General features: G+C 35.9%; 2 protein-coding genes across 2 annotated transcripts in view; one reads left to right on the top strand and one right to left on the bottom strand.

The window, feature by feature from the left end:
• FGF7 (fibroblast growth factor 7) overlaps positions 1–15,948 on the top strand; it is a 64,932-nt gene extending 48,984 nt beyond the window's left edge. The window contains exons 3-4 of the mRNA XM_036301030.1: positions 13,709–13,812; positions 14,863–15,948. Coding sequence (XP_036156923.1) covers positions 13,709–13,812; positions 14,863–15,057 — 299 coding nt within the window. The 3' untranslated portion in view covers positions 15,058–15,948. The remainder of the gene's footprint in view (positions 1–13,708; positions 13,813–14,862) is intronic.
• The window catches only part of FAM227B (family with sequence similarity 227 member B), a 204,195-nt gene that overhangs the window by 114,428 nt on the left and 64,352 nt on the right, over positions 1–25,415 (bottom strand). The window lies entirely within an intron of this gene.

The following is a 25,415-nucleotide window of genomic DNA, read 5'->3' on the forward strand; positions in this document are numbered from 1 at the left end:
TGAATAACATGCATATATCACTTAAGATCATCTGCCTATGTTTTAGGTTGACACCTTGAAACAGAATATTGGTAGCTACATCTTCTTAATTGGATATTATCTTATACTAGAGGTCCGGTGCACAAATTCGTGCACCAGTGGGGTCCCTTGGCCTGGCCTGCAGGATCGAGCTCAAACTGGCTCTCTGACATCCTCTGAGGGGTCACAGATTGCAAGAGGGCGGCAGGCCAGGCCGAGGGACCCCAATGGTGTATGATCAGGGCTGGGAGTGACACGGGAGATTGGCCAGCTGGAGAGGGATCACGGGAGGGCTCCAAGCATGTCCAGCCCTTCTCGCTCAGTCCCGATCAGCCGAACCCCAACGGCAAACTAACCTACCGGTCAGAGCATCTGCCCCCTGGTGGTCAGTGCACATCATAGTGAGCAGTTGAGTGGCCTTAGCATATCATTAGTATATTATGCTTTGATTGGTTGAATGGAAAACTGGATGACTGGACACTTAGCATATTTGGCTTTTATTATATAGGATAATTTGATGAAACTTGGTTCATGATAGAAGTTACTTATAAGAAAATACATGACTCGTAAACCATCTTTAAAATAAATTTAAGAATGAAACAAGTTTTAAATAGTACATCAGCCACTTATTTTCTTATAAGCAATTTATCTGTCTTGGTCAATATAAGACTTGTGTTACTTTGCTTTCAATCATATTTGCTTTAAAGGATTATTTTGGTTTGAGGTAAATATATCATTCATTTCACTGAGTACCATCTTATATACAAAACTGCTACTTTCAGAGATACTCTTAAAATTAAATGTATTCTATTCTATTTGAATAGTATGGAGTATTAAAATTAGTTTAATCATCAAAACATTTTATAGTTTATTCTAATAAATTATGTATGACATAACCATTATTTTATTCATTCTAAAAATCTCAGACTAACAACTCATTTGGATTTTAATAGTACAACAATTTTTATTACCTTTCATACAGTCAGAACAGTAAAAATTGCTTTGTTTTTGTATTCAATGTCAAAACAGTGACTTATAGATTAAATTATGAGGTGTCACTAAGAATTCAATAAACTATTTACTTAAATACCCTGATTTTACTAAATAGCAGAATAAAAGTAGTTGAGAATCTCATTTACAACCACTGGCATCATTGATTGAACTCAACTATGGGGATCTTGGTCACAACTAAGCCAAGCCTTTAAAAGTGGTGGATAATAGCAATAATATGATTGAGAGTTACTGGTTATAATGTATTAGGAAGATATGATAATAAGCAAATTAAAAATGAGATATAATGATAAGGAAAGAGAACTGAGGAACTTTCTATCCACATCACACCAAGGAATTCTCACTCCCATGGTACAACGAAAGTGTTCAATGTTCCATTTAATAGAGGAAGGTATTAAATAGAAATGATAATTATGCTTCAGTACATGTCTTAATGTCATTCATGCTAGTAAAATTTAAGCCCTGCATGTAATCATAGTCAAACTGAGACATTCTGATTTGCTTCATCTTTTGAAGATCTTAGTGTTGTGATCAGAGCATGGAAAATTATGAAATTCCAGGATGTGGTTGCAGATTAAAGAGGGAAGTAGGGATAGGAAAGCACATGAGAAGCTACATTGAGTGACACCTACAAATACTCTTAACACTGAGAACATTGGGAACACTGAGTAAATATTAAATATTAAAAAATTGAAACACTAACATTATCACCATGTTTTTATTAGTCTGATATCTTCTGATTTTTTGTGCCATACAAAATGATTTTTTTATTGCTAACAAACAATTATAAGCACAACTAGAACTTTATTGTGGATTTGGATCACAGAGTGATTTGCTCATGCCAAATTTAGGAACAAGATACAGAAAAATGTCATCACGTCAAGCTCAATGTCTTCATAAAACTCAAACATGTTATCAGTTCCAACCCAATAAAAACAGCATCCCCCTAAGTTTTTGCATGTCATTCTCAAAATCAGTCAAATTTGAAGTGATCCTTGACTTCTCTAACTCCTTATCCTTATGCCTTAGCCAAAACATCCACTGGGCCTAGAAGCTGGGGAAATGGGCATAGCAAGAGAAATGAGTAAATGAGATAGAAATCATTTCAGTCATTGCTGTCAAGTATGTTGAGTATTTGCATTCTATCATAGTTGCTGAAAGAAGCTATGTTTGACATCGTGGTTTATCCAGCATTATGCTTCACTTCCTAGATAATTAACAAAGTATAGAGGCATTGACAAGGGAACCATCCAGAAAATTCAAAGAAAAGCTTCCAGGAGCTCAACAGCTTTCGGGGAAAAATTCCAGGATATACGGATACAAGGGAACAATTTGAAGTGACCTGGGATGTATCTATCGTGTTTGTTCTTGTGTCTGCAATGGTCACCAATCACGTATAGAATTTATAAGCTATTTTTCTTGGCTATATGTGAAAGTACAAAGGCTTGAGGCACTCTTTTCTATGTTTCAGCTTATTAGAGAAGGTAAACATTTTTAAAGGGATAAAAAACTAATTCAGGAAGGAAGCCAAGAAGAAAATAAATCTAAAGAGGCTAGGGAATCCAAACTACCATTAAGAATATGGCCAATAAAACAAATTGATACGGTAAAGAAAGACAACTTATATTCAGAGTGCTGAACATAGTTAAGCATCTCAACAATTGTCTTCCTCACAAATGAACAGTTATGATGTTCTAACTAAGAATGGTAAATCTGGTCCTTCTCAAAGATTGACAATCGCATCTTATGCTTTATGTAACAATGAAGAGCATTCAGAAAAGCTTTCTGTAATGAGGTTATTTACTGGTTAGCAAGCAATTGAACACAGGTTTGACACAACTTACTAGGTGGCTTGCTTGGGGTATTCCTGACATATGTATCAAGATGTAAAGAAGAACTAGTGAAGATTCATCAAGCTCACTGAATGCTGACACATGTGGGAATGAATGACAACACCAAAGAAACTTGGGATCTTTAGTCACACTGAAATTCTGAATAGAAAAATGAAAGACATGAGAGCACAGGTTGTTTTCATTTCTTCTTCTAGTTTAATCTCATGACTTTAGAAATTAAAGGAACAGCTATAACCTGCCTATTAACAATAGTATTGAAAACAGGACTTCTATTTCTGGTTCTTGGCTTAGAATAACTAAAAAAAATGGGCTCCTGAATTTTTATGTACATTTTATGAACAATGTTTCTGACAGGAAAATGAAATTGAACTGCATTAGGTAAGATTATGTTTGGCTTAAACAAACCTAATATTTATTTCTCCTTCCAACAAACATCTGGAGACATGACAACTCTGTTCTACAGAAACATCTGGGAATTTCCAGGCTCCATTCAGCTCATTGTTCCACAATCTCACTGTTTCACAATCTCCCTGTTCTCACAATCTAAGGTAGAATCCAAATTCCAGCAGGAGAATGGAATAAAAAAATAAAAAGTGGGTACAAAGAGCTCCTGCTGGCTATCTCTTATGGAAGATTTCTCATTGTTGCTATGGGACCCTTCACATGTCCCACTAGCTAGAACTTGGTCACATGGCCACACTGAACTGCAAGGGAGCCTGGGAAATGTAATGTTTATTTTGTGCAGCAAACTAAAAATTATATTGCTAGGAAGAAGAGGAGAAAGGAAATAAAGGAACAATGAATATTCTTTGCTCATGAAATTGGGGAGAAAAATTCCTATGTATGGTTTAATGAAAGAATGAATGACATAATGAATGACAATGTGTTGTCATAAGCTTGAAGATTTAAGGATTGCAGATAAGTCAAAGAGAGAACAGAAAACCCAGTATGCCTAATGAAAGAAGGGGCGGGGTTAAAATGTTTAACTTCAAATGGTATAAAAAGCACAGTTCAATGATTAATAGTAGATGCAAAAGAAATGCATTGTACATTAGAGATGAAGACATATCTCAAATTTGCCAATAAGAAATAAATGAAAGGAATAGCTAATATGTTGGTGTCAAAATTTTCTAATATACTCATATATCATTTATTTATAATTTATTCCTTGTCAATTTACATACAAAATTTGAGGTTTTTGAATTAAAACTTTAAAAAGTATGATAGTCAGGAATACTCAAAATCAGACAGAAATATAAAGATCCAAACTGCAATGAAAAAATGAGTTGCATGTCAACAAAACATAGGAGATATGATTTACATGAATGAAGTCCTGGGCATTTTATAACCTCAATATAAGCCACCAGTATGTCACTGGTTTTAAAATAGTTTATATAATATTAAGTGAATTAAGAAATTCAACTTACTCCTTCTCAATAAATTGTATGTATACTACCCAGAAGTTTCCAAGGTGCTTGGGGGATTAATTTAACTAAAGGCATAAAAACAAATCTTTTCCAACTTCTGTCTAGTTTTTCTAAAATTAATTATATATTTTTTTCCATTTTAGAAAAAAAATTGTTTTAGTGCTTTCACAGTTTTATCAAATATGGATGCTTGGTAATTAGAAAGATGAGATAAATTTGCTCATGACCCAGTTTACTCATTCTTTCATTATTTAATCAAATCACAGTTGTTTTCACTATTATATAAATAGGTTCATTCATTGTCATGTGCTGTTAAGTTTACAACCTTAACAGGCTGTTGGTTAACAATAGGAAGCATAGAAATTATTGACTTAAACATTAATAGGAAACATTAAGATAATTCCACAATTCATTTCTAGATAATTTTCTCTAGGTCAGTAAGTACCTGTGCTTAGAATGGGGTTCAGCAATAGTAAATACTCAACAAATATTTGTTAAATAATTTGTATGTTGCAGAATATATTCTGACAATCATACTAGAATTGGCTTTATTTTTTTGGTGGGGGGTATAATGATTCTGTTCTCTAGCAATACTTCATTTGTGAAGCACTATTTGCAAATAGCAGAATGATAGTATCTCTCCTATATCATGTTAGATACTATGTAAGATTGTAAAAATAAGTGAGCTAATTTTTAAAGCACAGACTAGAATTATTCCAATATCAGATCAGAGTAAGAAAGTATGTTTTGACATCTTTAATGCTATGACATTTATATTTTAATTTATATTTATTTTAATACATTTTAAATTCTGCACATATCACATATAATTCTGAAATTTATTTGTTCACAAACCCATGCTTTATTGAATAATTAATTTAAAAAGAAGCACTCATCATTTGTTAAAAGGGAACAGTTGACATATGTCTCTATATCTAAAACTAGAAGCCCGATGCACGAAATTCACGCAAAGGGCTCAGCCCTCGCAGCCCTGGCTGTCTTGGCCCTCGCAGCCCTGGCTTCATCCAGAAAGTCGTCCGGACGGTCATTTTGCTCTTCAGCCGTTTGGTCTATTTGCATATTATGCTTTTATTGTTATAGATATGACTTGTTATAATTAAACAGCTTTTATAAAAAAAATACCCTTGAAAAATATACTAATCTGAAATAAAAATTTTTTTGATAGACACACTTTTTATTATATCAAAACTTCAAAATAATGAAATGATAACAATTATTCCTTAAAAATGGTGAAATTACATTACAGTGGTTGAGGTCCATACTAAGGGAAATAATGACTAATAATCTGTCTTAGACTATTATATCTATGTTGGTCTCTAGTTCCTGCTGAGGAGCTGGTTTTAAGGCAATGATATATAGCTGGTGAGGAGTTTGGAGTCCATGTTGAATGAGGCAGGGCTGAAGAAGCTGCAGATGCTTTGCCCAATGAGTGCATGACCAGTATCTTTATCTACTTGAAAGACTTTATGTGGAAAAGATATTGATTTATTCTGAAGATATACACACATTTAGTAACACCTAGGATCAGAGCTACCAATAAATGTAATGACCCACTTCAAAATTGGTAATGCTCAATAATGTGGGTATACAGCAGACAGATAAATGAGTTGGACAAAACAAGATGACCGATAAAAGGCAAAAGATAGGCATTGCATAAGTAAAAAAGAAATGGAATATTTAATAAGTAATGGTGAAAAAACTGGCTATTTTCAGGAAAAAATACCAGTTTAGAGTTTCATCTTTACCATACCCCCATGATAATTCCAGATGAATTTAAAATATATACTTAAAACTAAAAATATAAAATGTATTTCAGACAGTGAAATGAAAAAAAAGACTTTTAAGTTAAATAAATAATAAATTAGCAAAAAATATCTATAGATATGGTTACACAAAACTAATCATTTTGAATAAAATCAGAAAAGTGCAGGATTAGAGAAACAGTGAGGTTTAGGGACAGACTATGAGATGTACAGAGTGCCAAAAGATGCATAGAAGAAAGTTATCATTATCTAAAAAACTCTTGGATTTAGCACTTAGGCTGTCAATGAGGAGCCTGAAGAGAGAAAGCCAATAAAGACATTAGAAGTTAGAATACAAGAGTTAAGTTGAGGAAAGTGAGATTTACTCTACACTTTGAAGAAATGTGGTACTAGTTTAAGGGAATTGGAGAAGTCTTTTGAAAAGATTACAGAGTTAAGAGCATTTTATTCAACTGGCCCACCGGCAAAGACCCTAGAGACTGTGAGAAGTTCAAGGGCCTACAAATATATTTAAACCTTTAAAATTAAGTATTAGCAATGAGAATTGAAAAGAAAATTAAAACAAAGATTAGCAAATACTTAACATATAAAACATACCATTAAGTCAAATTTATAAAATTTATAAAATTTATAATTTTTTCCATAAAATTTGAAAATGATTTGATAATTTTTCATTTTGTAAGAGATTCTAAGAATGTACAATACTTACAAAAAAACCATAGATAATGGTAAATTTAATTGGTTCCTTTAGGACAAATAATTAAAAAGAAATTATACAAAACTTTGAAATAATTATAAAATATTGTATCTGATGAGAAATCTATAATAATAAAAGCATAATATGCAAATTGACTGAACAACTAAATAGCAGAAAAACCATCTGGATGACCTTCCAGACGACCACGCTATGACACGCACTGGTGCCAGGTCAGCCAAGGTGGGTGCGATGTGATTGGTTGGGGGGCCCCCACCATTGTCCCGCAGAGGGAGGCCCAGGCCATCTGGCTGGTGGCCACAGAGAGAGGCCCAGGCTACCCTGCTGGCAGCACTGCAGCAGTTGGGCAGGGCCTTCCTCTGCAGGGCAATTGATCTGGGGGCCTGGCGATCGATTGCCCCACAGAGGGAGGCCCAGGTCACCGGCCAGTGATGCTGTGGCAGATGTGTGGGGGTGGCCAGCAATCGCCCCACAGAGGGAGGCCCAGGCCAGCCAACCGATCACATCCCACACCTGTCACCTGCAGAGGGAGGCAACCGGTGGTTGGGGGGGGGGAGGGGCAGTGCCACACAGATGGCAAGCAGTGGCAGTGGTGAGAGTGGGGCCAGCTGCCAGTAGCCAGGGGAAGGAAAGCCCTGATAGGCCCTGATCACTGGCCAGGCCTAGGGACCCTACCCAAGGGGTCCCGGATTGCAAGAGGGTGCAGGCCAGACTGAGAGACACCCATTGCTTCCCGTGCATGAATTTTGTGCACCAGGCCTCTAGTATCTTAATATTTAATCTGTGTAGGGTAGTCTCAGGAAATAGCAGTACCTAAGGTCTATGAAGATCTTACAACAGCCCTAATTAAGGAAAACATTTGGAAAGTGGCTTTCTCTTCCTTTTTGCAAGGAAGAGAAGGACTGAAGATATCTAAGGGAAACTAGGAGGAGAGAGAATCATCAGTCTACTGTTCTTGAGGGCAATTATTTTGAACTTAAAACAGCAAGCCCACATACAATAATAACTGCAGTAATTGTATGCAAGATATGTGAAAAACTTAAGACTGAGATACAGGATTTTAATATGTCACAAATATAGCATATATTTAGAAAAATTCTTTGCTATCCTTATAATTGTGTAAAAATTCATAGCAGCATAAATATATACCTTAGCCTTATTCTTTAATTAAAGCCATACTAACATTAAACTAGAAACCAAGCTGATCAAACACGAATGTTTAACATAGATTACTATTTACTTAAATAATTTAATTATAATTTGCAAGAAATTCTCCAGACGTTATGGAGCGTTTTGAGGATTTCTGTATGCATGTGCCATGGAGTTTTAATTTATAAGCCCACGTATATAGAGTGCTATACAAAATAGCCAAAGATAGTCAACCCACAAATATATGGGTACAATATATAAAGTGCAGTCAAACTGCAACTAAACACCCAAGAAAAATATAATTAATTTACAAAAACTGTTTTCAAACTTTTTATTCTTGAGAACCCTTTAAAATCCTGAAAGTTATTGAGGATTTCAAAGAGCTTTATTCCATTTGGGTTATAATTACTGCTGTTTCCTACATTAGAAATATAAAGTGAGACATTTTAAAAATGTTTATGTATTAACTTATTTAAAAATCACAATAACACATTATAGGTCAATGTGAACATCAACAGACAGTACTAACATAGGGAAAAAAAAAGCTGCGTTTATACAGTTTTTGTCATTTTCTCTTCCTATCTACATTGCACATCCAATTAATTTTCCTAAAACACAATTTTTATTCTGACATTTTTTTTCTAATTTTTTTATTGATTAAGTTATTACATATGTGTCCTTATCCCCACGGTACCTCCCATACCCCCACTCATACCCTCACCCCCCTGTTGTCTGTGTCCATTGGTTAGGCCTATATGCTTGCATATAAGTCCTTTGGTTGATCTCTCCCCTTACCCCCACCCTCCCCTACCTTCCCTCTGAGGTTTGACGGTCTGATCGATGCTTCTCTGTCTCTGGATCTCTTTTTGTTCATCAGTTTATGTTGTTCATTCTACTCCATAAATAAGTGAGATCATGTGATATTTATCTTTCTCTGACTAGCTTATTTCACTTAGCATATTGCTCTCCAGTTCCATCCATGCTGTTGCAAATGGTAAGAACTCCTTTTTACCGCAGTGTAGTATTCCATTGTGTAGATGTACCACTGTTTTTTAATCTACTCATCTACTGATGAGCACTTAGGCTGTTTCCAAATCTTAGCTATGGTGAATTGTGCTGCTATGAACATAGGGGTGCATATATCCTCTATTGGTGTTTCTAGTTTCTTGGGATATTGACATTTTTCAAATTTCAAACCTCCAATGACTCACTGTCTACAAACAAAAGTTAAAATTCCTTAAATTGACAATAAAGGCCCTCAACAATCTAGTCTTAGCTCCTTTCCACCTTCTTCTATTACTAAGAGACACTTCCTACTCCAGACAGCTGTAGTTTCTCTCTTCTGAACATGACTTTTCAATCTTTGACTCAATGGTCTTACATATACTTTTCCAATTAGAATGATGTTTCCACCCTATGTTTCCATCACACCTATTTCAACCTTATCCATCCTTCAAGATCTCACTCAAGTTTTGTCTGTTCCTCAACTCCTCCCTTGATCACCTGGGATATTCAATACACCTTCCTTCTGAATTTCTATTGAAGTGATTTTTCCATCCTATTCTTTTTAGCAATTGGCACATACTGCTGGGTATCACTCATTTTCTTTTTCTGTAGTAAGAGAAAATTCTAATTGAATTTTGACATACATTTTATTCATGTCCAGATATTTTTATGACATCAGGTTTCTAAATATTACTGGACCTCAGTGATTTTTCCATCCCAAAGCACCTGAGAGATAATACCCATATACTGTCACCTGTATACAGAATATTTGTATTTCCTAACTTCCCAAAGTGTGTTTCTATTATAATCTTACTCCTCATAACTGTCCATACTTCACAAAGAGAAGTCATAGACTTGGTAGGCAGATCTTAATCCATCACTGAAGACATTATTAGTAGTAGCTAATAATAAACCCCAGATATATTACATATTTGGGACAAGAATAAGTAATAAAAATGCCAGTATAAAAAGTGTCTTGCACATTCAATCATATTATATTAAAATCTAGACTGTATTTTAAATTAACATACTTTTAAAAGAAAGCTTTAGATTTACAGAAAAATTGGGTAGATGGTAGTTCCCATTATATCATCCCAACCTCTCCTCACAGCTCCTCTATCATTAACAACTTGCATTAATATGGAACATTTGTTAAAATTGAAGAGTCAATAATGAATCATATTATTAACTAAAGTCCATAGTTTACACTAAAGTTTACTCTTTTATACTAGTATATGTAGTTCCATGTGTTTTGACAAATGTTTAACATCATGTATCCACTATTACAACACCATACAGAATAGTTTCATTGTGTTAAAAATCCCATTCTTCACATTTTCATCCCTTCTCATCTCTCCCCAAACTCTTGTCTGTGTAGTTGAACCCTCCCCAGAATGCATTTTTCTATTATAACATTACTCCTCATAACTGTCTATATTTCACAAAGTTGAAATCATACAGTATGTAGCCTTTCATAAATCTAGACTCACCAGAAAAGATAAACTTATATTTTTCTTGTATAAAGAAAAAATATACAGTAAATAAAAACCATGTACAATTAACTTATTTGGATAGCTACCTTAATATTGACACACTATATATTTTTATTTATATTTTCTAAGCAACTGCCTGACTTGTGGGTTGGAGGGCAGGATATAATAAGCTTAAATAGTTCATTCTTCTACAGATCTTTGTGGATTTGTAGGAACATTACTTTTCCATTCTGCATTTGAACAAAAGAGTCGTCACTGTAGTTTCTTCATTCTTAGGGTTTGTTTTTTTGTTCTTTTGAATAAAAGAGAGCACAGCACAAGGGAAGAACGGACTAGAAAGTCAGGGCTGATAGGGTATTGATTCTGCCAACACTACTTAATATTCTCCCAGGCATTCTACTTTTAACTCTGTTGATTTCCTAGTGAAAGATATTATTTAAATACATCAAACAATTAAAAATAGCCCTGAATCAGGAACCTTATCATTTCAGGTCTATTTTAATCCCAGTTAAAGATAGAATCTTTAAAGATTGAGCATATTTTCATATGCCTATTTGCCACGTTGATAAGGCACCTGCCAGTTCAGATATTGCTCACTGTGAACTGGGTTGTTAAAAATCTAAACCCTTTCTAATATAATATACCCCGACATGTGGAGGGATATGATGAACAATATTCATCACCTATGAAGTATCAGAGTGCAACAAAAATAAGATGGACAATGGACAGGTAGGGGATAGAGAAAAAAAGGGTTTGGAGGTGAGACAATATAAGCATATTGTCATGACTGGACCTGAAAAAGAAGTTGTCTGCATATCATAATCAACAATTCCTCTATCACAGTTACATTGTGTGAACACTGGTCTATAAAAGAAAAGCCAGCAAACATTACAGATTCCATTCCCTAGTTGCAATTGAGCATGGAAGATATCCTAAGCCTATTCATCAGCACTCTTCCATCTACAAAAAAATATAACATTGAATAAAGGCTGGGAAGCAGGAGTAAATGGATTGACGATAAGGAAAACACTGACCTCTTCATTTAATTTTGCAGTGGTAAGTGGGTTTAGAAACCCACTGCTCCATATGTTCTTAAATAGATACATTTGCAATTTAGAAGATATTGCAAATATGTTAAATCAGTGAATTTTTTCAGTATGATTCATGGTATTAGTACAAATATAACCTAATCAGATTCAGAGGCATTGTAAATGATTTCCCTTTGCTATTCCTTTCATGAACCCAAAGAAGAGTTAGTTACCAGATACAGTGCTCCCAAAGGGCACGGGTTGTCTCTGAAGTGACCTTGAACAGACTGGCTCTCAGTGAAGATTCGTTAAATGCTGTATGACTGCACCAGTGTCACAGCCTTCATGTGTTTGTAAACAATTGCTAAAGTTTCCCGGAGCCTTCTTTTCAGGGCTGTGTTTTCCAAAGAGTTTTTTTCTCATTCATTAAGGTATATCTACAGATGTGTTTGCTGCCTATATTAGATTTTTAACTTCTGAAATTCAGAAACCAGGGCAAGTTTCCTTAATTTGTATCCTAAAATTATAGTACAGTACTATGCATCCTGACTATACTTTATAAATACCTAGAAAGATTAATATCCATTCCTTTGCATTTTATATATAGAGCCCAGTTTTTGTATGAGCAGCTCTGAATGCTCAACTAAATAAGCCCTGACAGGTGCCAAGCACAGTATACTGGAAAGTGGCTTCTATATGCAGTACACATGTGAGACAGATAACAAATATTAGCCAGGCTACATTAATCCCGATGAAAAGAGTAACAACTTTATTCTCTAGATAAGAAAACCAAAGCAAAAAGAATAAGAGGATGAACTAAAGGCATAGAGTAAAACATCAGATTTTCCTTTTATTAAATGAATATTTTATAAAATAGCTTTTGGAGTCTCAATTTATACAGATAATTTTGACTTGGAATTTTCTTTGTATTGTGTGAGGGGCAGGAAAGGGAATGTCTCATGTTTGCACCTTAATGTTGAAAGTATAATTAATGGAAATTGCATAAAAAGGTTCACTAAACTTTTAATTCCCAAATAATCTTTAAAAATTTCCTGAGGTTTTACTGTATTTAGTATGAGTCATTAAAATATATCACTTAAGGAAAATATACATAATGCAAAATAATAGTGTAACATTCTTGTGGGAACTACAAGTTTTGTAAAACTAATTTCAAAATTACTTAGGTACACATTTATAAAATAACATATGAGTAGGATTCATAATTTTGTTTTAAATTATCTTTTCATGTATCACAAAACTGACTATTAATCTTTTTTGAAGTTTAGGCTCTGTTTACTATCATTTACAATTGCTTTGACTGGATTTTTATTCAATTTCAGTATATTCAAGAGGTATTCTGTTAGCAATATTTTTAAAGAGATAGTTTAAGTAGAAAAATAAAGATGTCAGCTTATTATGCTTTTATAGTATTACTAGATGTCTGGTGCACGAATTCGTGCATAGGTGAGGTCCCTTGGCCTGGCCAGCGATGTGGGCTGATTGGGGCCCAATCAGGCCAATCAAGGCCGGCTGGCTGGGGAGGGACCATGGAAAGGCCCTAGGGCATATCCGGCCCTAGAGTCCTGATCAGCCTGACCCCAGTAGCAAGCTAACCTACCAGTTGGAGCACCTGCCCCCTGGTGGTCAGTGTGCATCATAGCGACTAGTCGAGCAGTCGACTGAACAATTGGACACTTAGCATATTACGCTTTTATTATATAGGATATAATGATTAAGAGCCAGGCCATCTCGATTCAAATTCCACTTCTGCCACTTACCAGCTAAGAGAATTTGGGCAAATTACTAAATTTCTCTCTGCTTGAGCTTCTTGATCTGTAAACTGGGGATAACAAGAGTACATGCCTCATAGTCTGGGTGGTGAGTAAATGTGTTAATACATAAGTGCTAGAACAATTCTTAGTTATTTTTTAATATTATTATTCTTGTAAATTAGAAATGTAATTCTAGAGAAGAAAAAGCTAAATTCATATATGTAACTATTTCATTGAATCCAGATAAGTATATTTTTCTACAAAATAAAAAATCAGTAATTTGCACATATATAATAAGAAGTAGTGATCTGGTGTTTGTGTGTATGTGCTAAGTAAATAATCACATTAATAATCTTAACTTCCAATTGAACAGAAATAAAGACAAATGGCCATTCTTGAATAATGTGCAAAGCTGAGTAAATAACTGACATGTCTCTCTGTGATTCCTTGCAGATATTATGGAAATCAGGACAGTGGAAGTTGGAATTGTGGCAATCAAAGGGGTGGAAAGTGAATATTTTCTTGCAATGAACAAGGAAGGAAAACTCTATGCAAAGGTATTAATCATTGATAGCATAGCCTTAATTTTCCAAACTTATTTTTACCAAGAACATCTTGCCTTTCTGAAAAGTAAAAAATGGAATTAATTTTTCTCTAGCCATATAATGATTTCATTACAATATTTTATATTCAAGCAATAAGAAAAATGTTTTCTGTGTGACTCTGGACAAATTGTTTAGCTTTCTGGACTTCGGTTTCTTCATCTGTAAAATGAGCTACACTAGCTAACTTCTAAGGATTCTTCCAGCTCTAACATTCCATGTGCATTTTAGATATTTAAAATCTTAAATTTCCATCCATCAGTACTAAAGCTCTATTGTTAGTGTTCACCCAATTTGCACATGGCTGACATGGAAATTCTTGGGGTGGGGGGAATTCAGAAGTTTGTTTATCAATCCCAAAATTATGGGCTTTGAACTGCAAGTATTACCATCGTTCTTACTTTATTACAATGTAAAATATGTATCATCCCACAGTAATAAAGTATAACTAGCTTTCTTTTGTATTCTCAGAGTCCAGCACAATACCTGGCACAGGTTAATTACATAAAAACACAGGTTTAACTGAATGAATGAATGAATGAATGAATGAATAATTAGATGGATGAACAAATAAATTCACCTTTTATTTTCCATCACTATTGCAGACAGTGTAGTAGGAAATAAAGGTTGTGAAATATGTCTTTCAGCTGAGGAAGGCAGAGGCTCTGCTAGTCATATCAAAGTTTCAGTGGTGACTAGGGAATGAATGGCAGGCACAGTAAAATGAGAGCTGCTAATTAGGGGGAAATAACACCCATTATTGAAGAACAGAAGCAATTGACTGCCCAAAGCTACATGTTTGAAACCATGTTGCATAACTAAATGTGTATCATTTTATTTTTAAATTTAAGATCTTATTTTTTTGCAAATGTGTAAACTGCAATTATGCCCACTAAAAAAAGTAATATATGCTTTAATTCTACCAAATATTATTGCTTACTCTTTGTTTAATTGAGCCACTCTAAAAATCATTTGGCTAATGTTGTTTGTTTGTTGTTTTAACAGAAAGAGTGCAATGAAGATTGCAACTTCAAAGAATTAATCCTGGAAAACCATTATAACACATATGCATCAGCTAAATGGACACACGGTGGAGGAGAAATGTTTGTTGCCTTAAGTCAAAAGGGGTTGCCTGTAAGAGGAAAAAAAACGAAGAAAGAACAAAAAACAGCTCACTTTCTTCCTATGGCAATAACCTAATCATATATGCTATATAAGAAACCAGTTCCAGCAGGGAGATTTCTTTAAGTGGACTGTTTTCTTTTCTTTTCTCTTCTCTAAGTAACCAAGAAAGGCTGGAAAACTACTGAAAAACTGATCAAGCTGGACTTGCGCATTATGTTTATTTTAAGAGACTGCATTAAAAAGGTTTGAAAAATAAACACAAAAATCAGATTTAGTAACTAAAAGTTGTAAAAAATTGTAAAACTGGTTGTACAATCATGATGTTAGTAATAGTAATTTTTTTCTTAAATTAATTTACCCTTAAGAGTATGTTAGATTTGATTATCTGATAATGATTATTTAAATATTCTTTTCTGCTTATTAAATGGCTGCTATAATAATAATAATGCAGATGATGTTATATAAGATATGTCAGACCTAAAGGCTGCTGGAATGATTTGTCAGATAATCAAGCCAAGGCTAACTATGAAAGATGAGCAGTAGCTGAAATGCTTTCTAGTGAAAAATTATAATTCACTTAAACTCTAATCAGAAAAGAAGGAATATTCTCAAAAATTCTATTATGGAATTGAATAGTTATACAAAGTATATGATTAGAACATTTTTGTGCCTACTAACAGGAACAAAATTCCTAATGCTGCTCAAATTGAAAGGGTATTGCTACAAGGATGTTTTCAAAAATTTTGTATATAAAATAGCAATAATGGTAATAATACTGTACTTCATCTCACTTGCCACAAAAAAACATTTTATAATCCCTAAAAGTTAAAATTCAAGTAATATAATCTATCTTTTGTATAATTCATATTCAGGAATATGGCTTATAATAATGTTTTCCCCATAAATAATCATGCTTTTTCTTTTTGGTGGTTACAGCATTAAACTCTATTTTAAGTTGTATATGAACTTTATTGTTTTGTTATTTAAGTTTATGTTATTTATAAAAAACAACCTTAATAAGCTGTATCTGTTTCATATGCTTTTAATTGTAAAGCAATAACAAAACCGGCTGGCTCCACTGCAAGTTCCCTCCCCCTTGTGACCAACACCAAGTCCAGTACACAACACTTGGGCCAGCAAATCCTGGATGACAGACAAAAATGACAGCCTGCAGCAATCTCACAATAGATGTCTCACAGGGAACAATCCAAAAATGTGAAATATGTTTTGCCACATACTCTTGTCAATTAAATTGAATCGTATAAGTTAAAAGAACTCACAGAATTTTAAAGTTAGACTATATTTGAGTTTATTAGTAGAAAATACCATATTTTAAAAACATGCATATTTAAAGTTAGTAATTTTTCTAATCTCTAGAAATCTGGACATTTGGAGTATGGCAGCATTAAAAGTGGTTTCCCTGTTAGATGGCAAGAGTACAATGCCCAAAATAGGATATTGAGGCCCAGAATTTCATAAAGGTTTAAAATCAGGCTACAGATAATGGATTTATCAGAAAACAAATCTCCACTCATAACTCTTCCATTGGCACCTGATATATTCATTAATAGGAAGTCAAAAGTTATCTAAATTATACTATTGACATGCACACCATGGTGGTTTTAATTTCAAAATATTTTTCATTCAAGTTCCTTTGTTTTATATAAATGTTACTAGAGGCCCAGTGCACAAATTCATGCATGGGTGGGGTCAGGCTGACCGGACTCAATAAGGGCAAATTGGGGCCGGGCCTGTTGGGAGGAGGAGACAGCGGGAGGTTGGCCAGCCGGCCTGCCCTAATCCAGGGGAGGAGTGTGGGCAATTGGCCCATGGACCCCACCCCTGATTGGAGTGGGGGTGCCAATTGGGGGTGGGGATGGCTGGAGAGGGGCTATGGGTGGTGAGCTGGCTGGCCCGACCCCCGATTGGTGTGTGGGAAGCCAATTGGGGGCTGTTTTGGCTGCGGGGGAGGGGCCACAGGCCGATCAGGTGGTGGGGGCCCATTGAAGGTGGGGCTGGCCAGGGAGAGGGGCCGCAGGTGGTTGGCCAGCCAGCCTGCCCTCGATCGGGGTCAGCTTGGGGGGGGGCGCTGTGGGAGGTTGACTGGCTGGCCCCACTCCCCCAATCAGGCTGGTTCACTGGCTGCAGTGGGCATCATAGCAACCGGTCGTTCTGGTCATTATGGCATTCTGGTTGCTGGCTTTTTATATATATAGACTAGAGGCCCAGTGCACAAAAATTTGTGCACTCAGGGGTAGGGGGTCCCTCAGCCCGGCCTGTGCCCTTTCGCGGTCTGGGACCCCTTGGGGGTGACCACTTGCTGGCTTAGGCCTGCTCCCTGGGGGATTGGGCCTAAGATGGCAATCAGACATCCCTCTGGCAGCCCGGCAGCCCTCGGGGGATGTCCACTTGCCAGTGGGGAACAGACCTAAGCTGCAGTCGGACATCCTTAGCGCTGCTGAGGAGGCAGGAGAGGTTCCCACCACCACTGCTGCACTGGCAGCCGTCAGCCTGGCTTGTGGCTGAGCAGAGCTCCCCCCTGTGAGAATGTACTGACCACCAGAGGGCAGCTCCTGCATTGAGCATCTGCCCCCTGGTGGTCAGTGTGTGTCATAGTGACCAGTCATTCCCAGTCTTTCTGCTGTTAGGGTTAGTTTGCATATTACCCTTTTACTATATAGGATAGAGGCCTGGTGCACAGGAGGGGGCTGGCTGGTTTGCTCTGAAGGGTGTCCCAGATTAGGGTGGGGGGTCCCGCTTGGGTGCCTGGCCAGCCTGGGTGAGGGGCTGATGGCTGTTTGCAGCTGGTCACATCCCCTTCAGGGTGGGGGTCCCCACTGGGGTGCCTTGCCAGTCTGGGTGAGGGGCTGAGGGCCGTTTTCAGGCTGGCAGGCGACTGAAGCTCCCAGCCTCTTTTTTTTAATTATTTTTTTAATTCTGGGATTTATTTACCTTCTATGGCTATCACTGGAGCTGAGAGCCAGCTCCAGCTCTGAGGCAGTGGCTGGCTGAAAGCGGGTATCTGGGTTTGTTTAGCTTCTATAATTGAAACTCTGTTGCCATCACTGGCGCTCTAAGCTCTGAGCCCGCTGCTGGTGGAAAGCAGGTATCTGGGGTTTGTTTAGCTTCTATAATTGCAGCATTGTTGCATCCGGAGCTCAGAGCTGGGCCGCGGCAGGTGGGGAACCTTGTCTTCCTCCATCACTGGAGCAAGCAAGCCTCATGTTCACTTCAGCTGCATGGCTGCTGGCCGCCATCTTTTTTGGCAGTTAATTTGCATATCCTGCTGATTAGCCAATGGAAGCGTAGCGGAGGTATGGTTAATTACCTGTTTGTCTATTATTAGATAGGATATGGTAATACATTTATAGGTGAGAGTTATATGAAACAGCTAAATAAACAGAAACAACAAATTCAATTGGTTTTCTTGTGGTTCACCTGTCTAATGAGACTGCAGGAAGCTAAAAAGCTACCCTTTCTAAGATCTACTCTGGGGAGATGCCAAGAATAATTTTTTCTTAAAAGAATTTTTTAAATTGATTTCAGAAAGAAAGAGAGAAGGAGAAACAGAAACATTGATGGCAGAGAATCATCGATTGGCTGCCTCCTGCACGCCCCTTGCATGTGCCCTGACCGGGAATTGAACAGTGACCTGGTCCATTGGTCGACGCTCAACCACTGAGCCACCGTGGCCAGGCCAAGAATGATATTTTTAACTGTTATCTGACTCAAGGGCCTTACTAGTCTAGGTTCCTAGATCAGCTTCTGCAGTCTTGTGAACATGTGAGGGCAGAAGATGACCTATGTTTTTCATATTTATTTTCTTAGGACCTAGCAGAATATCTGTCCATACTCAAATTTTATATGAATTGATTTAATCTTTGAATATCAAAAAAATTCATAATGAGACTAATTTTACTTCATTTGTAAAAGTTAGGGTGAAACATGATTATATGGAAATGTAAGCAGAAATATATGTGTGTGTGTGTGTGTGTGTGTGTGCGTGCGTGTGTATGATACAAGCTCGTTAGGGTCAGATACTCTTTGTCTATGAAGTTATAGTTACAGTCAAATTACACAGCAATGCTGAATTAAGCAAACCAACATTTAGAAGTAATTCCAATCTGGGAGCATTTCTAGAAATACTTTTAACTCTTTGTCCCCTTCTTTTTTACATCTATCATGAAAATTTTAGAATATCTGTACTAGTTACATATGCTTAGAATTCTAGAATCTTACAACTATAAAGGGCCTTAGTCCCGCCTATTTATCTGCAGACCAGGAAATTAAGATTATGATACATCCAAAGTCACGTACCTGGTTAGGTAGAGAGCTGTCACAAGAGTCTAGAGCACTTAGCATGTGCCTCCTACTCTTAGACTATTAGGATTATTAGTGGTCTCATTAAAAAAATACTATTGAGATATAATATTTATATTTGAATGTACATATATATGCATGACTTGTGTTTTGGCAATTCACTTCATATATAATTAATTAGTCTATACTGTGATCTCAATCAAAAGGATGAAAGAAATAATGCAATTTCTCATCCTAATTCCTAGTCAACTCTTACATGTACCCCTTTGTTTACAAATGGAGAGCACAGTGCAAAATATCCATATAAACAGAGTAATCTTTTCTTAAGATGGTCCTTGAAAAGAATGGTGGTTAAATACATAGGTTTCCAATAATTAGGAAGGAAAAAAACTAAAAGAATATAAATTGTTAGCAAAAGAAGTTAATACAGAAGATACTTTCAATGCAGTTAGTGAAGTAAAACATTTTCACATGAAAAAGCTATAAGTTATCAGCCTTTGAGTTGGTAATAAACTAAACTTGATAGAAGAGTTCTGGAGATGAATTCTTAGTTTCCATCAGTGCCTCTTCCAATTTTCTACTGAAATGCCAATAATAGAGGCAGAGAATGAGAGTCTAAGGTCACTCACCAAAGACACAAAAAGACTCATGTAATTTTTGCATTTTACTCCATAATACATTTGTTTGTGCTTTAATATGAAAGCGACACCAGTGAGTAAAAGTGATCCACCAGAAAGATGTACAAATTTTATCATAATGGCTTCATTTACACCACTACCCTATTGCCATATACTTGGGCATGAATAAGTCACAAGAGATCCTGTACCTTATCATAGGCCAACTTTACACACAGATGATACATGGCAAAAGAAAACCCAAAAGTTATCTAAAATTCACTCTGGATAAGAGTGATATTAAAAAATGTAATGACCAGTATGAGTGGTTACTGGTCAATCAGAATATATCATTAATCTATCAGAATAGATACAGGGCACTGTGACTTACATGTGGGCACCAGATGATTATCAGCCTTAACCATTTCCATGATGACCCCAAAATAGAGTTTTTAGAAAATATTATCAATTGGCTCTGTGGTTAGAGCTCTTAATGCATTATCCTAATATGAAATAGTTCATAAAACTTTATTTCTAACTCTTTCAGCATTTTTGTTAGGCTACTGTATTTTACTTCTATATTCAATGAAACTGTTGCTTTCAATGATGGTGATGTTCCCTTTAGGCTCACATGTGCTCCTCTAACTTTGAATGGTGTATCAAGGAAATTGATTTATTTTGAGTTGAGGAAGCAAGAAATAATGAAGTCCTAGTCTTTCCCCCACAATACCTGTATTTCCTCTCAGCTGAGAAGATGGCTCATATGTATATTTATTTTACTTTCTGATTATTTTGTGGTTTCAGTTTCTAAATCCTCATATCAAATTTATTTTCTTTCCTATCACCAGAACTTATATTCTAATAATAAAAAATGAGATAATAACATTTAGCTTGAAGATGACAGGCCTCTCTCTTGACCAACCCAGCCATGTCTTAGTTATCTATGGTTATATAACACATTATCTTAAAAATTAGTGGCTTAAATAGCAAATATTTACTATCTCATAGTTTATGGGCTCCGGGACCTGGGCATGGGTTCACAATGTGTTTCTAGTTAGAATCTCTTATAAGGCTGCATCAAGGTGTTGGCCAGGCTTGCAGTCATCTATTATCTCTATGCCCAACCTGGGGAGGGATCCAACCTTAGATTCTCACTGGTTGTTGGCTCACAACACCACTTCCCCATGATGGGCCTCCCCATAGCATGACTGTTTCCCACAGAGCAAGGAATCAGAAAGAATGAGAGAGTACTAGCAAATTCCTTAAAATAGCATCCAAAGCTGTCATACAATTGGCTCTTACCTTACCTGTCCAATCTGCTCACTGCTCAACAACAAATCTTAAAGTTTCCTTAGTCCATTGTGTTTATCTCATCACCAGGCCATAAGTTTTACAAGGAAAGGACCTTACATGTTTTGTTCACTTACATATCCCAATGCATCTTTAACAGTCTCTGGCACATAGTAAGTAAGCCCTCAGTAAATATTCAGTGAACAAATGGATAAATGAATTCCAGTTCAGGAACAGAATAATGAGCATACATAGCTACAAAGCATTATGTCAATATTGAAACAAATGCAGATGTTTTCTTCAAACTAGTGATTCTCTCAGAAGTATTTCCATGTCACTCAATAGATGATATTAAAGCATTTTATAATACAATGAAAAACCATTGCTTTTTCATGCCATCCAGCACATCTGACCACTGCTACCAATTAATGACCAACATATCTGGGGCAGGGATTTGCAGGTCACCCTATGGCAGACCATGGGAAATTATCTTAAAAGCTAAATGAGTAATTAGAAAGTTGCTTGGTGAGCATGACATTAAAGCACAGAGAGCTAAAATGGCTTAAAAAGACATATTAATCAAATTATTATGAAACCTAATTCACAATGATCAAATCTGGATAGTTCTGTAAAAACAATGCCAGTTCCTGTTTCTTTGTGCTTCCTCTATCCTATGCCACATGTTGTTTTCCCAACTTGTGTTCATACAATCTTTCTCCATATAATATAAAATATAACCAACAACAATACAATAATACAACTTATTAAATTAGTACCACATTGGGAGTTTATATCTCTGGCCATCTTATTAGTGTCTTGGGAGTTTCCTCACTCTTTACGATGCAAACTTCTTGGTTTTCTTTCAGTGATGTATAATGAAAAGCACAATGTCAAGCTTTTACTGGCTTAATTTTCAGAGAGCTACCTTATTTCCAAGTTTTAAGGGTTGTTTTTTAAATGTCTCTAAGCATTGGTGACAGTGAAGAGTGAAGAGTCTCTGAAAAATGACAGAGGTGCAAATTAAAGTTTAACTAGCTCATCCATCTGGCTGATACTTTAAGTATTTTTAGAACACATCATTTGCTGAATAGCAACGTGTACTGCGTATGAGTAATTACTACCTTTCTTTTTTATTTTCATCTCCCCACAGTACCATGTGAAGTAATTTGCACATAAGGTACTTAAAAGCTACATGTTAACTGAGTGTAAAGATTTTTTAATTTGCTTTCAGTTTAAACTATAGTTCATTAAAAATCATGGAGTTAATTTTTTAACCTTAAAGTCTAGATAAAGAGGGAAAATTGGGTTTAAAAATTAGGGGACAGGTATAAAAAATTTTTTAAAAATGATCCTCATCTTAGTTTAAAAGGTTATATGGTATTGTACCATTATAAGAAGAATGAACATTAAAACTTTAGTCTTGTAAGTAATCTAACAATTCACTGGTTAAGGGGAGCTGGCTTGTAAATCCTGTGTCATTCCAGATACCGGATTCTATAACTGCTTACATCCCTCTCCTGAAAGTGGAGGTATGCCTCTTTGTTTGGAAGGAAAATTTTAACTATCAGCTGTCTATTTACTTCATTGAAAACAAAAAAAGAAAATTCTCTTAGTTTAAAATTCTGTAGAAAAGTTAACCCACATGACAGTAAGCACCTCAGATGTCAAGAAGAAAAAACAATGTTTTAAATATGTTTTGGATTAGAAGCGGCAGTTCTGAGACATCAGGATACATGGAGCACAAGTGATTTTATTCCTTGAAAGCCATAGATGCACACATGCATGTAAATGCCTAAGTTTTACCCTGTTTTGCTCTTGACCTGCCTTGGCATTCCTACAGCACCCAAATTAAGGTATTGATACACACAAAGGCAGAGAGAAGGAGAAAACTGTGGAGAGGTAAAAATGCTAAAATAATCAATGTAAGCCACTAGTTTCTATTACTAATTCCATTTCAATAGTCAATAATCACTTTGGAAGATTATCAGCACCTATGGATATAAGGTACAGAGCAGTGATGGCGAACCTTTTGAGCTCGGCGTGTCAGCATTTTGAAAAACCCTAACTTAACTCTGGTGCCGTGTCACATATAGAAATTTTTTGATCTTTGCAACCATAGTAAAACAAAGACTTATATTTTTGATATTATTTTATATATTTAAATGCCATTTAACAAAGACAACTCAACCAAAAAGATGAGTTTGCGTGTCACCTCTGACACGCGTGTCATAGGTTCGCCATCACTGGTATAGAGTAAACAAAATGTTGGAAAGGGAATATAGAAATAATTTATTCTAATTACCTTTTTTTTCAGGTGGAAAAATAAGGCTATAAAGGGTTTTATGACACATTCAAGGACATTCAAGTCTTTTATGTGCAAGTTAAATATATCAGACCCAAGGAAATATTAGAATCTGTAGAAAAGTCTCCAAATCAAAATATATTTATATCCTGAGTAAATTTATCTGAGTCTTAACATGTGGGGCATCCTCCACAATGATGATTTAGTCCAGCTTGGGGATAAGCCACAAAGAAACTGTAAAACTGTTAACCTGGATATGGGAGTGCTCAGATGCCAGGGGCCAAGCCCAGTCACAGCAATTTCCTATAGGCTAGTGGTCCCCAAACTTTTCAACCTCAAGGACTGAATATCTTAAGAACAGCTGAAGACACTAAAGAATGTTTGCTCATTTGGTTTTTGTATCTATTAGTATTTCTTAAGTGTTTATTAGTTCATTAAAAAGAACAGTAATAAATCCATTTCATGTTCACATAAATAGCATCTTTTTTAAAAAAGAACTACGTTCAAGAAGAAATTTTCAGAGGAATAACTTAGTTTCCCATTAAAAAAATTCTAACATCTGAGAGTAGAAACAGCCACATTCTAATATCTACTTCTATTATGATATGATTTTTAAAGTATTTTTATATTTTGAAGTATATAACAAAAATCCAGTATAATACAGATAAATAGTTGGAAAAAGAAATATTTTAATAACTTTTTCATATAATTATGAATATTCCTTTTTAAAAATATGTTTTATTGATTTTTTACAGAGAGGAAGGGAGAGGGATAGAGAGTTAGAAACATCAATGAGAGAGAAACATCATCAATCAGCTGCCTCCTGCACACTCCCTGCCAGGGATGTGCCCGCAACCCAGGTACATCCCCTTGACTGGAATCGAACCTGGGACCCTTCAGTCTGCAGGCTGACGCTCTATCCACTGAGCCAAACCGGTTAGGGCAATTATGAATATTCTTTATGCTACCCAAGAACTTGAGAAGTTGTAGTTTCTTAAAGGTGGGTAGCATTGTGGAATTTAAAACCACATCGGTGTGCTTTGTGTACTCTATTACATTAAAGTTCATTAAGCTGTAACACTTTTTAAAATCTATGTATAATTATTTTTAATATAAGGCATTGGTCATTTGGAAATTATTGGTCCAAGGAGTTATGCAGATCTAAATTTTGACACACTTTATACAATATCAAAAATTCATATTTGTTAATATCACCACTGACTTATCAGGGAAGTCTTTAAGTATTGAAAATCTGTCAAGGTCATAGTAGTGGATGCAAATTCTCCAAAATTTCTGTTTGACAGCTCAGATGTTATTACTGGCCGTAGCAAAAGCACTTCATTCGTAAAGATCACTGCATTCTTCTTTAACTGCGTGTCTGCAGACACTCAGTCCTCCAAAATGTGTGCTCCCCCTCCCATGGTGTAGAGTTGTCACTATGTAGCAGCTTCAGAGCCACAGGGTTTATTTGCCAGCCCTCCTCACATCTAGGTATGGCTAAGGCTTAGTCTCACTAATGGTATGCGATTTTAAGAGATGTGGGTAACTTCTGAGCCAAGACTTTTAAAAGTATACACACCCATCCCTCTTTTATTCTCCTGATGCAGATTGCTTTTAATAACTATGGGGTTCTGTAGGATGCTGACCCCAGAAGGGAATAGCCTGGATCTCTGAATCACTATGTGGAGGAGAGGCAATCACTGACTACTAATATAAAAGTCCGAAGGTAGCTTTAAGAGTAGGCTAGGGCTCTAGAGAAACATAAGAGGCCCAAAGCTCAAATGAACACATAGGTTTGAATGAACTTCTACCTTAAACAGAGTTCCCAGGAGTCACAAATAATTTAAGCAGAAGTTTACAGCAAAAACCTCAGTAAGTAATCCTTGCCTTTTTGAAATGGTGTAACT

Source organism: Myotis myotis, unplaced genomic scaffold (genome assembly GCF_014108235.1).
Source record: "Myotis myotis isolate mMyoMyo1 unplaced genomic scaffold, mMyoMyo1.p scaffold_m19_p_1, whole genome shotgun sequence".
NCBI lineage: Eukaryota > Metazoa > Chordata > Mammalia > Chiroptera > Vespertilionidae > Myotis > Myotis myotis.